This window comes from Manis javanica, chromosome 3 (genome assembly GCF_040802235.1).
Source record: "Manis javanica isolate MJ-LG chromosome 3, MJ_LKY, whole genome shotgun sequence".
NCBI lineage: Eukaryota > Metazoa > Chordata > Mammalia > Pholidota > Manidae > Manis > Manis javanica.
In genome coordinates this window covers 171099379-171115585 of record NC_133158.1, presented here as the reverse complement: position 1 = coordinate 171115585, position 16207 = coordinate 171099379, and the positions used below count along the sequence as shown (strand labels likewise).

The 16207-nt window shown below is 49.5% G+C and overlaps 1 protein-coding gene across 6 annotated transcripts in view; it reads left to right on the top strand.

Annotated features, from left to right (window-relative positions):
• The window catches only part of LOC108402585 (cilium assembly protein DZIP1L-like), a 63881-nt gene extending 49194 nt beyond the window's left edge, over nucleotides 1–14687 (top strand). For 5 of the 6 annotated variants that reach the window (XM_073232395.1, XM_073232397.1, XM_073232394.1 and 2 more), the window contains 5 exons: nucleotides 3306–3495; nucleotides 5908–6124; nucleotides 6564–6751; nucleotides 9573–9712; nucleotides 11271–14687. In XM_073232395.1, coding sequence (XP_073088496.1) covers nucleotides 3306–3495; nucleotides 5908–6124; nucleotides 6564–6751; nucleotides 9573–9712; nucleotides 11271–11432 — 897 coding nt within the window. In that variant the 3' untranslated portion in view covers nucleotides 11433–14687. The remainder of the gene's footprint in view (nucleotides 1–3305; nucleotides 3496–5907; nucleotides 6125–6563; nucleotides 6752–9572; nucleotides 9713–11270) is intronic. The other variant, XM_073232396.1, reaches the window with a different exon arrangement.
• The last annotated feature ends 1520 nt before the right edge of the window (nucleotides 14688–16207 follow it).

The following is a 16207-nucleotide window of genomic DNA, read 5'->3' as shown; positions in this document are numbered from 1 at the left end:
TGAAATGAGTCTTTTGTAGCAGCATATATGTGGGTCTTGCTTCTTTATCCATTCTTCCACTCTATGTCTTTTATTTGGTACATTCAGTCCATTTACATTTAAGGTGATATTGATAGATATGTACTTATTTCCATTTTATTAATTGTTTTCTGGATCTTTTTTCTCATTCTTCCTTCTTCCTTTTTTCCTTTCTTATACTCTTCTCTTGTTATTGATGATATTCTTTAGTGTTGTAGTTGGATTTCTCATTTATTTGTTTATTTATTTTGCATGCACGCATGTGTGTGTGTGTGTTGTGTGTGTGTTTACTGTAGGTTTTAGTTTTGTGGTTACCAAAGATTTAAGGGCAGCTTACTTACTATATAATAGTCTATTTTAAATTGCTGATCACTCTATTTGAAGCACAATACAAATGTACTTTTTTCCCCTTCTTCCTCCTCCACTTTTTTCATATTAGATCTTATAATCTGCTCTTCTTGTGAATCCCTTCACTAATTTTGTGTGTAGTTGATTTTGTTTTTGTTTTCTTTTAATTTCATACTTGCTTGATAATTTGTTGGTCTACTACCTTCCCTGTGGGTTTATTTTCATTGGTGGAAGCTATTTAGCCTTAGGGAAATTTCCATCTATAGCAGTGCCTTTAACATATCTTGCAAGGCTGGCTTAGTAGTGGTGAATTTCTTCTACTTTTGTTTGTCTGGAAATTGTTTAATGCTGGCTTCAAATTTAAATGATAATATTTCCAGGTAGAGGATTCTTGGTTGGAGGTCCTTCTGTTTCATTACATTAAATATATCATCACCTTCTGGCCTGTACAGTTTCTGCTGAGAAGTCTGCTGATAGCCTGATGGGATTTCCTTTAAAAGTAATAATTTTTCTTTCATTGGCTGCTTTCCACACTCTCCTTATCATTGATCTTTGCCATTTTAATTATTATGGGTCTTGGTGTTGTCTCCTTTTGTTCCTTTTGTTAGGGTATCTCTGTGCTTCCATGACCTGAGCGTCTATTTCCTTTGCCAGATTGGGGAAGTTTTTAACAATTATTTCCTTAAAGAGACTTTCTATCCCTTTGTCTTTCTCTTCTCCTGGTACCCCCATTATGCAAATATTGTTTCATTTGGATTGGTCACACAGATGTCATCACTCTTTCATTCCTAGACGTCCTTTTTTCTCTGTTTCTCAGCCTCTTTGTTTTCCTGTTCTCTAGTTTCCATTTCATTTACCATCTCCTCTACATGCTCTACATCTCCTCTACATCTACTCTTAAATCCCTCCATTGTATTTTTCATTTCAGACACTATCCTTCAGCTCTGAGTGGCTCTTTTTCAGGTCTTCTATCTCTTTGCTGAAGTCCTCCCTGAGATCTTGGATACTTTCCTGTAAATCCCTGAGCATGTTTATGACTTTTATTTTCAAATCTTTATCAACAAGACTGATGATCTCCATTTCATTTAGCCCTCCTTCTAGGGTTCTGTTCTGTAGTTTTGTTTGGACCATATTCCTCTGCCTCCTCATTTTGTCAGGGTTTCTGTGTTTCTTCCTCTGTATTAGATGACTCTGCTATGCTTCCTGACCTATATAATAGCTTTATGAAGAGGGCAAGAGCTTTATGGTGCCCAAAAGCCCAATATTTTTTACTCTCTGGTGCCTAGTCCTATTTTGCAGGGGCCACAGCTGCTGGCATGCTGTGGGCAGAGTGTCTTTCTGTGCTGGCATTTTGCTTCAGCTGCCACCTTTGTGATCAACTCAGGAGTCTCTGTTGAGCTTGCTGTGGGTGGGGCCACCCTCTGCCTGGCCTGCAGCAATGACGGGGCTGAAGGGAAAAGTGGGGTGGGTGAGCTGATGTGCAGGTTTGCCTGGGTTGGACACACAGCACTGGGTTTGGACACCAGCAGGGAGGAAGGAGCTCTTGGGGCTGGGTCTTGCAGACACCTCCCAGTTGGGCTGAAACAGAGCCAAGGAAACAGGGAGAATCTCCTTCTGCCTGCCAGGCAGCAAAATCTGATGCTGCTGCTGAGTGGGTTGGCTACTGGCAGCACGTGCAGGGAGTAGCCTTGGGGCTGAGTTGCCAGCAAAGGGGAATGTTGCATCTGGGGCTCCCAAGAGTCCCCGATTTGTTGGGCTTAGGAAGGGCTGGGAGAGTATCCTCCACCTGCCCTTTCTCCTGAGGAGAGATTTCCATCCAACCCTCTCTTGTCTGGTACCCCTGCCACTGACAAGTCTTTCAAACCGCCACCTCTGCTTTGGGTCTCAGGACTGATGGAGTGTGCCTGTCCTCCACACTGGCTGGAGTCTCAGCCTCTGTGTGTTCCCCTGTCCCTGATGTCCAGCCCTGCCAATCACCAGAACCAAGTGTAATGTGGGCTCATGATCACGGGGCAGATCTCCAGCCCGGGTGTGCAGTGCTCCTGGGCTCCTACCCCCTTCCTGCTCTGTTCCTCTTTATCCCACCTGTAGGCTGGGTTTGTGGGGTGGGCTTGGGTCTTGCTCTTGATCTTGGCTCTGCCACTTTACCCTTTTCTGTGTGGTCTTCTCTTCTTCCTCACATGTAGGTGGTCTGTTCATTGTTTTTACATCATTTTTTTAGTTGTATTTACTGTATTTTCTTCTTTTATGTGTTTTTGGGAGGTTTCTGCTTTGCCTACTACTCCACCATCTTTTTCCAGAACCCCCTGAAAATACTCTTTGTACAGAGTAAAATTAGAAAAAAAATACATATCTAGGTTTCATTTAGTGTGTTCACTAATCTATTTTCAGTCCCTGCTCAATCTAACTTTGGCTGTATATTCAGACTTAATTAAAACATTTCTTTCTAACCTTGAATGAAGCCTCATGGATTCTGCTTGGATGTCAAAAGCTGGAGAAACTTCCAGTAGGTGTTGGATAAGTACCTGGCTTTTGTTTTTGAAGTTGATTTTTTTAAACCTTATTAGCCATGGAGGACAATGTGTCTGGCCTATTGAGAGTGCCTGAGGTATAAAAAGGAGCAAGCCATGGTCTCCCAACCTCAGATTTAGTTGGGCGGTAGAAAAGCGTGTCCCGTCTAAGCCCCATATACTGAGATGTCAATGCAAAGTTGTGTAATCTTGCTCTGCATGCTTTGATGCGGCTCCCAACCCTAAGCCACCTCACATGCAGCAGTGTGTGAAGCCACTGCTCACTCTGCTCTGACACTCATCTCATCCTCTCCCAGAAAGCGCCTGGCCCTGATCAGTGACTCCAGGCTGGCAGCAGGTTGGAGAGGCTTAGGGGAAGGAGAAGGAAGGGAGGCCCTGTCTCCAAAGGGGAACTTCTGTCCCTTCCAGGGTACAAAGGGAATCCCTACTCAGGTTCTCAGACAACTGGAGCCCATCCTGAGAGCCCAGCGGGAGAAGGCTAGGTGGTTTCCTAAATTCCGGAGTCTGAGAGAAAAACTCATCAAGGAAGTCACCAGCAGGATGAAAGAGAGAGTGAGGAATGGGGCCCTGGCATCCCAGCCAGGTGGCAAGACTCCAGGTAAGCTGGTGAGAGGCTTCCTTGGGGACTCTGATGCAGGAGAGTTGTTTACATATGAGGAGGGCGTTATCCCTGCCCCCTTTGAGGCATTGGTCTGAACGGTGGCATGGGAGGGTCCTCACTGGTGTTGAGTCTAAAAATCCTCTGTTGGGAACCGAATCCGGGGGTGGGGTGGGGTGGGCACCAGGTCATGCAGGGAAGTGGGAGGTGAGCCAGAGGCAGTGCTGTGGCTGCCCCTGAACGTCCCCAGCTCAGATAGGTAGCTTCACCCATAATTGGGTTCTACACTGCTTTCCCTGCTTCACTCCAACAGAGAGCAGCCCATCCCTTTTCTGGCTCTATACACCAGGTATGTCGGCTGGGAGAAGGCCCAGGGCTTTTTCCACTGAGAGCATTGGGGCTGCAGGAGGGGGCAAATATCAAACAAATGAAGACTCTGCTCTGGAGCAGTGGGAGGGTGTGCAAGGCTGTGCGGGTTCTGCATGCAAACAAGCACTCAGAGCTCAGAGTTGGTTCCCTGGGTTGTGGCACAGGTGCTGCTTTGTCCCAGGGATTGTGACAAGGAAAAGCCCTGTGGCTCTTGTGGAGGATTAAAGTATGTGGATGAGGATCCTCAAGTCTCTGTCCTCAAGGAACTTACGGGGCAAGACCATTTGTGTTCCTGGGTTGGAGAGCTCCCCACTTCTAGAGGCTTCCGAGATCCACTGGACTGCTATGATTGGAAGCTTTGGGGAGGGCTTCAGCAGCTCTGGGGCTGCTCGTGCAGGGTGATGCCCCAGCCCTGTTCATGCATGGGCATACATACCCAGAGATACTCTGTGTCCAGGCACACCCAACCTCAGCTCTTCGTGCAAAGGAATTTCCAGAGTATAGGCCACATAGCTCTTGCCACATAGCTTATTTTAGTTGGCACACAGACCAATCATTTAAAAATTTACTAAGGCTGGCTGTGTTTCAGGGCGTGTCACCTCAGCTGGTAAACCGGCCGGGCAGAGGTAACATGCTGGAGCCAAGAGCAGGGGAATGGGAGCCCCAGGGAGAGGAGAGATGGGAGCCCCGGGGAGAGGGCTGGAAGCACCCTCTGAGTCCAGGCTACCAAGAGAGGAGAGCCATCTGCACTTCCAGGTGCTGCCCTCCCCTCTGGCCCTCGGTCCGGTAGTCGGAAGGCTGGAGTGAGATCCCCCTGCCCCTCTCCCCTTCGCTGGCCTTGTGGTCCTGCCTTCCAGGGCATGTCATCAAGGTGTGAGATAAGTGTTGTGTCCTCACAGCATGGGTAGACCTCTTTCTCCAGCCCTAGGCCTGCTCATCCCCTTTCTAGGTCCCAAGAGTGCAACACAAATGCCCACCTCCCATCTCTGCTCAGACCGTACCTCTTATGCTTTGGGGCAAAGCTGTGGGATGCAGCAAGGCAGTGGCAGGAGCCCTGCGTTTGGGGTGGCCGACAGCCTTGTCAGCAGCTACCGCTCACTTCCATGGAATTGTGAACCTTGAAGCAAGTCCCTGAATCTCTTGCAGCCTCTGTGAAGTAGAAAACGATACCCTCTGAAGGTGTGGGGTGCTAACTGGATGTTGCACCAATGTGCATAGTTGGTGTCTGCGCACGTAACTGTAGCTACTATTGTAATTTTCCTGCAGCAAGTGTGTCTGCCTTCCTTTTCTCCTCAGTTTACTCTTTTCTCTAGAGAAGGTTTCTTCTTTGTAAATGCATTGCATGAGAGCAGCGTGTTTCAAATATTTTTGATCTTGAAACGCAGTAAGAAATACTTACACTGCACACACGTCAGAGTTTCAGGGAACAGTCCTTACTCTGACTCCCTGTGATTGCACTTCTCTCCTCTTTTCTTTCCATGAAAAAGTTGATGATTCTAGATCCTCTCCTGGCCCCCAAAGGGTGTTGGTGAAGTTTAGAAAATGAAAGGTCTGTGTCTGCCCTTCTGCCTTATCACTCTTGCCCCAAAGGCCTGTGCTGGGAGGAGGGCGTAGTGACCTGTGGCGACCTCTGGTGGCAGCGGCCCCTTCCTGCAAGGCTGCTGGCTCCAGTGGCTGCAGTTTGGGTTGGTGGAAAGGGTAGGTCTGCTTCTAGGGTGCTGCTGAGGGTTGGCGGGGGTGGAGGGGTGAGCTGAGGACCTGCTAGGCCCCAGTCCAGACCTGCTGACTCCTGTGTGTCTCCTGGAACACCAGCTGCTCTCCTGGTTTCTGAAAAGACTGTGGGTCCCAGCCTTGAGTCTGGCCAGCAGGGGGCACCAGGGATGGGGGAAACGACCAAATCTGCTGTGTTTATTGTGGGGTGTATACTGTAACTGAATGACTTGTCTATTTCTACTGTGTTGGAGTCTCTTTCTACATACATCCTCTTAGACTTGGGGTCCCAGCTGGGTATCCCCTGATACTCATTCCTACCTGTGTTTCTAGTCAAAAGCCAGCGGAACCGAATGGTTACCAAAGAATCCCAGCCACAGACCAGGACCCTGCATGTGGCAGCGCCATCCAAGCTGGCAGAGCCACCGACAATGGCTGTTCAGGGTTGGAGCAGCTGTGGCCCTGGCCCGGCCCCTGTGCCCATCCCTACTCCATGCCCCCGAGCTCATGGACCCTCCGGTACCTCTGCTTCCCCAGGGCCTGGGCTGAGGTGAGTGCCGGTGTCAGCACCCTCACTGGGCCTGGGTGGTGGCTCCCCACCTCAGGCAGCACCTGTGCTGGGCTCCCCGCTGGCTTCTGCTGACAGGTGAGGGGCAGAGACAGAAGTGAACAGAAGGGGCCACAGGTGGGATCCTGAGACCCCAAGAAGAGACTGGGGCCCTCTGCTCTTGGCCAGGGCAAACCTCCCTCTCTTCAGCAACTCTTCTCCAAGCCCTGCTTGCCACACTGGAAGTGCTGGGTCCTCGCCTTCTAAGGGGAAGCTGGTGTAGCCACCACACTCCAGGGTGATACCTGCCTGCTTGTTACTGGGGCCCAAGGAGGGGAGCAGGGCTGGCTCTGAATAAACCAAACACGTTTGCAGGTGGGGAAGTTTGGCTTTTAAAGTTTCCTTTCTGGCCCGTGCATCCCTCATTTCTCCTCCATGGCAGTACGCCCCCGTTCAGTTCTGAAGAGGACGCGGAGGGAGATTCCGGGCGGCGGGCGTCTCTTCCACCCCCACGAGTTCCTTCCAAGATGGAGCCCCAGCCAGAGGACAACGGGGACTGGTCTGACACTGAGACCTCCGAGGGGAGTGTGCAGCCTCCTGGCGAGGGCTCAGGTGGGCTGGCGTCCTCAGGTGGGTGGTCTGGGACCACTGGGGTAGCCCTTCTCCTGCCAGATTTCTCTAGGAAACATCCTTTGATTTTCTTTGAGTTTTATGGTTTGGCAACTCACTGTGACTTGAAGAGAATGAGCCCACTCCCCTCCGACTTTTCCTGGGATAGCGGAGATATCAGGACGAGAACAGAATTTGAGAGAGGTTTATTTTGTCATGGAATTGTTTAACTCTTGGAGGCTGGGGAGAGCCCACTCACCCCTTCCTCCTCCAAGTTCTTAGGGTAGAGAATGAACACGGTGGCAGACCCGGTGAGATTCAAGTGCTGCTGTGTTACTGGTGACAGGCCCAGCGAGGCCTAAGTCACAGGCTTCTGTTACAGCTGGGTTGCCTCCTGAGGCGGAAGTGAGGACCCTTGCAGCCTCCCCAGTCCCAGACCCTGACCACACCTGAGCACGGGGCTGGGCCGGATAGCAGACCCTGAGTGGGCTGAAGCAGGCCGCGAAGCCCCGGCACAGGTGCGGGCAGAGGGGCAGAGGGAAAACGGAAGTGGGCATTGCCAACTGTCACGCAGCCGAAACAGTCCCTGGGCTTGAACCCCCTCTTGTGGGTAAGAGAGAATAAAAAGGTGTTAGGAGACCCTGGGAGGGTGTCCTCCATGCTTGCCCAGCCTGGAGGGAGGGCAGTTTGCCCAGACACCGCACGTGAGGCAAGGCTGCCACATGCATCCTTACCGATGTCCAGACTAAGCCTCTGAGACCGTAAATTATTTGTTCAACATCACAGAACAACTATCATGGAAAACTGAGAGTCTGTATTATGTTTCTGAAATTAATGTGTTGGATTATTATTATTTCTTTTTTTACTTGAAGTTTTTTTGTCCCAAAAGGAACAGCCTTTAGCTATTTTCCTACTGTTTGGAATCTGCAGTACAGTCTTTTCTGGTGCTTGAGTTAATTAGCACCAGATCAGGGTCACCTGATTCCCCATCATCCCAGTAAAAGTGGCCTCCAGGGCAAACATAGGGTACAACTAGGTTCAGTTACAATGAGTATTTTGACAAACAGATTTTTCTGTAGCAGAAACATGTCTAACAGACATCATTTTTTAAACAAAAGAATGGCAGAAAGTGTGGTTTCCCTGCTGACCTTTGCAAAGGGAGGGTGACAGCTTCAGAAGGTAACAAGGAACCTTCAGAGCAGGTGCCCAGGGCTCCCCCAGTGCCTTTGGGCACAGCAGCCTTCTTAATCTCACAAGGTCTTTGCTCTTTTCAGCAAAGAGACAGAAATTCAATTTGACGTAAACGGCATCACAGAACTTTAAGGGAAATGTGGTTAACTGGAGTGAAAATATCCATTAAACTTGTCACTTTCTAACAAGTTACAGTGACTGAGCCATTTTCGTTCTCAAAACTGCTGAGTCAACTCCCATTCTTTCAAGATTTTCTTATAAAACTGTTAATGAACACGGGTGTGGCATCTGGCTTCTAACACAGGCTTAGGTAAAGAATATGGAAGTGACAGTTGAGTAAGTGGAAGTCCCGGGATGTAAGCCCAGGTCTGTGCCGTCTGCACACTGCACACTCTTACTGTGTTCAGAAGAACTTCATTTTGTCTACAGCACATTCCAAGCTTCCAGTCCATCTGGATCCACCTGTCTTGCCAATGGGTTTCAGCCCTGGGCAAGTTCACTATGGAATCAATGAGACCAAAGACATGACAATGGAATGTTCTTGGGGTGAAAGGGTTATACCCAACTTTATTCCCACGGTGGCAGGTCAGTCACTAGAATCCCATCCACTCAGAGTGAGTCTGCCTGCAGCAAGCCAGTCTCTGCCTCTGGGCTTCTCTGCCCACACAGCCATCTCAGTCTCTGTCCTCGGTGCTGCCACCACCCCAGTTTCTGCTGTCCTGCAGCCTTGCAGCTCTGCCACCGTGTCACCCAGAGCACTGGGTGGGGCTCTTTATATAGAGTCAGTAACCACATATTGCCCGCAAGTGTAGCGAGCTAGCTGACCAGGGCCAGGTGAGAACCCTGGCCACAGGAACCTGCACGTTATCCACCAGAACCAGATTTTTGGAGAAGTATTGATGACGACTGTGATCGTGAAGTATTGCCAGGTGGGGCAATAATGTTTCAATTCCTTTGTTGTAAAATGAGAGAAGGTATCTGGACAAGATGGTTAGTGAGGGACACAGTGCCAGGTACATAATAGGCCCTTCACAAACATTTCTGGAACGAATCAATGAGCCAAGGACTGTTGCAGCTCTAGACGTCCACTCAGGCCCTCAGCCTTTTGAATCCTGGAAGGCTGTGGTTAGCTTCCTGCGTCTTGGCCATTCCTGAGATCTGAACGTCCACCTTGGTGTACCCGGTCACCAGAAGTTCATCACAATCTATGTCCCTGCAAAGCCCCCTCCTGCACAGAGTTCCAAGAATGACTGTCTGGCTCTCAGCCCTCCTGTGCTAATTTCACATAGGATACATTTGTGTCAGTGAAGACGCTGAGGGAGGGTGTGTCAGCGTGTTAGCCTTGCCGTTCATGTTCCAACTGAGTAGAGGCTCTGCCTCTGCCTCCCATTAAGAAGGAAGAAGAGATTCTGAAGCCTCTGTTGCACGCTGTGTGGTTAAGGGCGTAGTGACGTCTTCAGGGTGCCCCAGGCCTCCGGGTCACCGTGCATGATGGCCTGAGCCTTCTCTCTCCTTGCTCCTCCTCTGCAGTTGCCCTTCTTCCTTCCTCTTGACCCTTCTGCACACTCCATCTATCCACACCAGGGCCTGGACACAACCCACAAGGACGTAGCATTCATTCTCTGGTGTTTTCTCTTGGCTTGCTTTCCAGGGACACTGGTGCAGTCGATGGTCAGAAACCTGGAGAAGCAGCTAAAGGCTCCAGTGAAGAAGCCAGCTGGAGGGGTCAGTCTGTTCTTAATGCCCAACGCTGGGCCACCGAGGGCTGCCATGCCAGGAAGGAAGCCTCAGGTAGGGTGTAGGACACTTGGTGGTTGCCCTGCCATTCCCCACAGAGCCAGCTCTGAGTTTTGGGCATCTGGGGTGGAGGAGGAGGGTCCAGGCAGTGTCAGCCTTGGCCGTAATGGGACAGTGTAGATGACATTACTGGAGAGATGGCCACTTTCAAATGCTTCCTGTGTCCTTATTACCATTAAAGAGGCTTTTGGTTCATCAAACAAGGAACTGCTCAGTAGCTGGTTTCTCCTGCCCACTCAGGCTCCCATTTCCTGCCTCTGAGGAAGTCCGGACCTGGCTCTGGGTCTGGCTTCCGCAGGAGCTGCTCTCTCCGGGCTCTGCTCAGCCCACGGAGGGCCTGCCTCCTTCCTTCACTCCCTCGGGGACACTGAGACCTGGCTGGGAGCACAGCAGATTGATTTTCAAAGACAGGTTATGAGTCACATCGTGCAGCACGTGCATGTGGCTGCCTACATGCAGTGGGGATGTTTGTTACATTTCGTCCACATATTCGTGGCCTTGCCTCTCTCAGCCTCTAGCCACCATCAGATTTAGAGCTGGGAGGCTCAGCCTGTCCACTGTATGACCTTAGGAGACCCTGCTGATGGCCCCCGTCACACCCTTCCTACTTCCTTAGGCAGAAACATTTTCAGTTCTCATTACCTCACATACCTCTCTCGCCCTCTTCAATCAAAAGAGCACATCCTGGGATGACCGACATATTGCCCTAAAATTCAGAAGTAGGGCCATCACTTTTTGGTTCTTAATAGCATAACTACTGCCCTTCACCCCCTCCCCCACTTTACAACATGATGTGTCTGGTTTTTCATGCACCTCATGTGTTGTGTTTGTGAGTAATGGGGCCAGATGATCCTAATTCTGATGAAAATGCTCTTACTGTAGAAGGGCACCAACAGCCTGGAAGCAGGTTGAGGCACTGCTCATAGCTTGCTGTCCTGGGCCCTGGGTGGTTTCTGACCGGGTGGCCTTACATTCCAGGAGAAAGTGCCCAGGATGCTTACATGAGGGTCTACATGGCCTGGGCCTTGTGCCAGCAGGGTCTGAGAGCTCTGGAGGGTGACTGTGGTCTGGGCAAGCCCGTTGGCTGCAGCCAGGCCCTGTCCAGGCGGAAGGCTCCCTGGCATTCCAGAGGACCCTGGTGTTCCTTCGCTCAGTGTTTACCTGGCCTGAGAGAAGCAGTCTGAGATGGGGTCCGGTGGGCACTGGAGCCCCTGATTCAGCTCAGGAATTTGGAAAAGTCAAGGGTCTGGGCTTCCAGCTCCATCAGCGTGGAGCATTAAGAAATCTGCACAAAGTTAGAGTTACAACAAGGGCAACCTGATTTGCCATCGGCCTTTCTGAGAGCTTGCCTTCGTTTTGTTGGAGTCTCAGGACTGTCTGAAATTCTCTGAGCCCAGGTCTCTGAAGCAAGTCCTTGGGCAACAACCTAACGACCAGGAGGAGCAGCACCTCCTAATGCTTTCCTCCCAGTCTGCACTTTGTCCCCGTGTCCGTCCGCATTTCCATCTGCCCTGCTGAAGTGCCTTCTCTCCTCCCCTTTCCCTCTGCACAGCTCTCGGATGATGAGAGTGACTTGGAGATTTCATCCTTGGAGGATCTCCCCCAGGACCTGGACCAGATTGGGAAACCGAGACCTCTGTCTCTCTCAAAGTTCCCGGAGAAGTTTGGTACCAGCCCTCGGGGCCCTGGCCACCCCAGGGTGCTTGGCTGGTGATCCTGTCCCCAGGCATGGCTGCGGCCAGCTCAGGGCCCACTCCGGCAGAACAGGCTGCTGGGCCGCTTGTCTTCAGTGACCAAGAGTTCTTCTCCCTTGGAGAGACACGGAGCAGAAGATGGATGAGATTTCTCCCCTCCTGCCTCCTACCCTTCCCCAGAGTGCTAGGGGGGCCTGGCTGGGTGTCTTCAGATCCCACAGCTTGAGCAAGGGTGGTAATGAGCAGTTTCATTCCTCCACCTCCTCCAGACTGAAAGGATCCACTTGGTCTCTATTCCCCAATGTTCAGTAAGCCTGCGGGAATGCTGTGGGGATGGGTCTTCTGTGTGCCTCCCTGTGTCATTCGTGGTTGATCCTGTGCCAAGTCATCCACCTCTCACGGCCGAGGTGGCGTGCGGGTACGGGTGGATAGTGCAGAAAGTTTGGGGAGCAATCTAGTGACAGAGGTTAGTGTGCATATTACAGGCTGCCCAGTGCAGCCGGGAGTGGTCTTGGAGAGCTTCCCAGAGTTGACGTCTGGCAGTGTTCACTCTTGGGTAGGTGGGAAGGAAGCCTCATAGCCACCAAAGGACCACACATTTAATTTCTGATGTTAGGTTATAAGTATAACCGCTGTATTTTTTTTAATGTGAAAAGCATTAATTTATTGTGTGTAAACATTGAAATACAGCATGACTTTTAACTCTCGGGTTTTCTGCATTATTCCTAGGGCCTCAGCAGGGGCAGGCAGGGGTGAAACAACTTGCACTCAATCGTGTCGGTTAAGCCAGAGCACAGAGATCAAGGGCTGTGTGTGGGATTTGGGGCCAGCCCAGCCCTGGCTGGCTGGGGCGTCAATTCCCTTTGTGTATCCCATACCTCTGAAAGCTGAGAATGGAGATAGACAGTTCCAGTGGCTGTGTGGGGAGGAGAAGGGGCCGCGAGTGGGGAGTGGTGGTGGGGCTTCACCCCCATCCCAGCAGTCTGCCAAAAAAGTCCTGTTTTCTCTTCACCTGGGTTTGGGCAAGGGATGCATTAAAGATGTGATGCCCCTGGCTATATCCCGGTTCCCTGCAGCATTGAGCAAACATCCCGTGCCAGGCCCTCACATCACACACACACATGCCCGAGGTCACTTGTTCGCCTCAGACTTGTTTCTGACACTGAGAGGTGGCACGATCTGCTTGCAGGAGCCCGGAGGTGTGGGAGAGCAACACTACCAGGGCAGCCCACATGCAAGGTGGGATGCGAGCTGGTGAGTAACCAGTCCGGCCCTACCATGCTGCGGTAGGACAATTCTGAGGTCTTTCAGGCAGTTTCTCAGAGTCCCCAGTGGGAGTGAATCCCAGTTACTTACAGCAATCACTACTTACCAATGTGCCCTTTACTGGCCTCTCTCCCTCCTGTTCCATCTTTCTCACTTCTGCTTCTTGGGAGCATCTCTGAAATGAATTAACCTGTACCCAAGTCCTTGCCTCAGGCTCTGCTTTTAAGGGGAACCCAAGTGAAATAGATGTGTGTACACATGTGTCTGCCATGTACACATAAACTGGTGATAATTACCAATGAGAATGACTCTGTTACTGAATGCTCATTATTAAGTTTTATGTTTCCAAGTGTGTTTATCTACTTTAGAGACTAACATATTAGTTTTGCATTTCTATCCTGTTTACTCCTTCCCACATCCAAATACATTTTAAAAACTTTTCACAAGATCTATAAGAACTTTGGAGTGTATGTATATTAGTTAGAGTTCTCCAGAGAAATAAAAGCAATAGGATCTATCTATCTATCTATCTATCTATCTATCTATCTATCTATCTATCTATCTATCTATCTATCTATCATCTATCTATCCATCTATCTATCATCATCATCTATATCTATCTATCTATCTATCTGTCTGTCTATCTATCTATCTATCTATCATCTATCTATCATCTATCTATATCTATCTATCTATGTACCTATCACCTATCTATCTTGATATGGTGGGATTTATTATGGGAATTGGTCACATGGTTTTGGAGGCTAAGAAGTCACATGACTTACTATCTGCAAGCTGGAGAAGGAAAGTTGCTGGTGTCAGTCCTAGAGTCCAAAGTCCAAGAGCCAGGAACTGTGATGTTCATGGGCAGGAGAGGATAGACACCCCAGCTCAAGAAGAGACAGCTAATTCCTTCTTCCTCTGCTTTTTTTCTATTTGGGCCTTTAGCAGATTGGATGATGCCTTACCACATTGGTGAGGGTGCATCTTCTTTACCAACTCTACTGACTGAAATGCTAATCTCTTCCAGAAACACCTTGAGAGAAACACGTAGAAATACTACTGTTTTATCAGCTTTCTGGTCATCCCTTAGTCCAGTCAAATTGACACATAAAATTAACCATCACAATATGTAACAAATTATTTAGAAATTACACAGATGATAACATTGGTGTAAGAAAATTAGAAAGCAGATAATCACAAATAAAAATAAATTAGAGGGAGCCAAGATGGCGGCGTGAGTAGAGCAGTGGAAATCTCCTCCCAAAAACACATAGAGCTATGAAAATATAACAAACAAAACTCTTCCTAAAATAGAGACCAGAGGACACAGGACAACATCCAGACCACATCCACACATGCAAGAACCAAGCACCTTGCGAAGGGGGTAAGATACAAGCCCTGGCCCGGCGGGACCCGAGCGCCCCTCCCCCCGGCTCCCAGCGGGTGGAAAGAAACCGGAGCGGTTTTTTTTTTTTTTGGCGAGAGCTTTTTGGAAGCCTTAAAGGGAAAGGGACCCCGTTGCTAGAGAGGCAGGGCGGCGGGACCGGTGAGCGGTGCCTGGGACCAGTGCCTGAGGACAAAGATTACCGCATGTTTTTCCCTATGGGACAGGTGGGCGGGTGCCTGAGACCAGCGCCTGAGGACGGAGGAAATCACGCATTTTCCCCCTTTTTTTTTCTCTCTCTCTTTTTGGCGAGTGCTTTTTGGAAGCCTTAAAGGGACAGGGACCCTGGTGCTAGGGAGGCAGGGCAGCGGGACTGGTGAGCGGGTGCCTGGGACCGGCGCCTGAGGACAAAGACTATCCCGTGTTTTTCGCTGCGGGACCAGAGGGCAGGTGCCTGAGACCGGCGCCTGAGGATGGAGGAAATCACGCGTTTTCCCCCTTTTTTTTTCTCTTTTTGGTGAGTGCTTTTTGGAAGCCTTAAAGGGACAGGGACCCTGGTGCTAGGGAGGCAGAGCAGCAGGACCGGTGAGCGGGTGCCTGGGACCGGCACCTGAGGACAAAAAAAAAAAATCACATGTTTTTTCCTTTTTTTTTTTTTTTTTTTTCTGTTCCCTCTCTCATTGTTGCTGTTGTTGTTTTGGTTTGGAGAGTGCTTTTTGGAAGTCTTAAAGGGGCAGGACAGGACACTTAGCCCAGAGGCAGGGAATCTGGGGATCTCTGGGCACTCTAACCCCCTGGGCAACAGGGAGCACAGAGGCCCCTTATGGAGAAAAATAGCCTCCCGGCCGCTCCCCCTCCAACGGGGCTCCACCACTTTGGAGGAGCAGCTGCAGCCAGGCCACGCCCACAGCAACAGCAGAGATAAACTCCATAGGAAACGGGCAGGTAGCAGAAGCCCTGTCTGCGCACAGCTGACAAGCATAAGCCACTAGAGGTCGCTATTCTCCAAGGAGAGGAAGGCCACAAACCAACAAGAAGGGAAGCTCTTCCAGCTGTCACTCGTACCAGGTCTGCAAGCTATCTCTATCACCATGAAAAGGAAAAACTACAGGCAGACAAAGATCACAGAGACAACACCTGAGAAGGAGACAGACCTAACCAGTCCTCCTGAAAAAGAATTCAAAATAAAAATCATGAACATGCTGACAGAGATGCAGAGAAAAATGCAAGAGCAATGGGATGAGATGCAGAGAAAAATGCAAGAGCAATGGGATGAAGTCCGGAGGGAGATCACAGATGTCAGGAAGGAGATCACAGAAGTGAAACAATCCCTGGAAGGATTTATAAGCAGAATGGATAAGATGCAAGAAGCCATTGAAGGAATAGAAGCCAGAGAGCAGGAACGTATAGAAGCTGACATAGAGAGAGATAAAAGGATCTCCAGGAATGAAACAACACTAAGAGAACTATGTGACCAAACAAAAAGGAATAATATTCGTATTATAGGGGTACCAGAAGAAGAAGAAAGAGGAAAAGGGATAGAAAGTCTCTTTGAAGAAATAATTGCTGAGAACTTCCCCAAACTGGGGGAGGAAATAATCGAACAGACCATGGAATTACACAGAACCCCCAACAGAAAGGATCCAAGGAGGACAACACCAAGACACATAGTAATTAAAATGGCAAGGATCAAGGACAAGGAAAGAGTTTTAAAGGCAGCTAGAGAGAAAAAGGTCACGTATAAAGAAAAACCCATCAGGCTAACATCAGACTTCTTGACAGAAACCCTACAAGCCAGAAGAGAATGGCATGATATACTTAATGCAATGAAACAGAAGGGCCTTGAACCAAGGATACTGTATCCAGCACGACTATCATTTAAATATGATGGAGGGATTAAACAATTCCCAGACAAGCAAAAGCTGAGGGATTTTGCTTCCCACAAACCACCTCTACAGGGCATCCTACAGGGACTGCTCTAGATAGGAGCACTCCTAAGAAGAGCACAGAACAAAACACACAACATATGAAGAATGGAGGAGGAGGAATAAGAAGGGAGAGAAGAAAAGAATCTCCAGACAGTGTATATAACAGCTCAATAAGTGACCTAAGTTAGGCAGTAAGATACTAAAGAAGCTAACC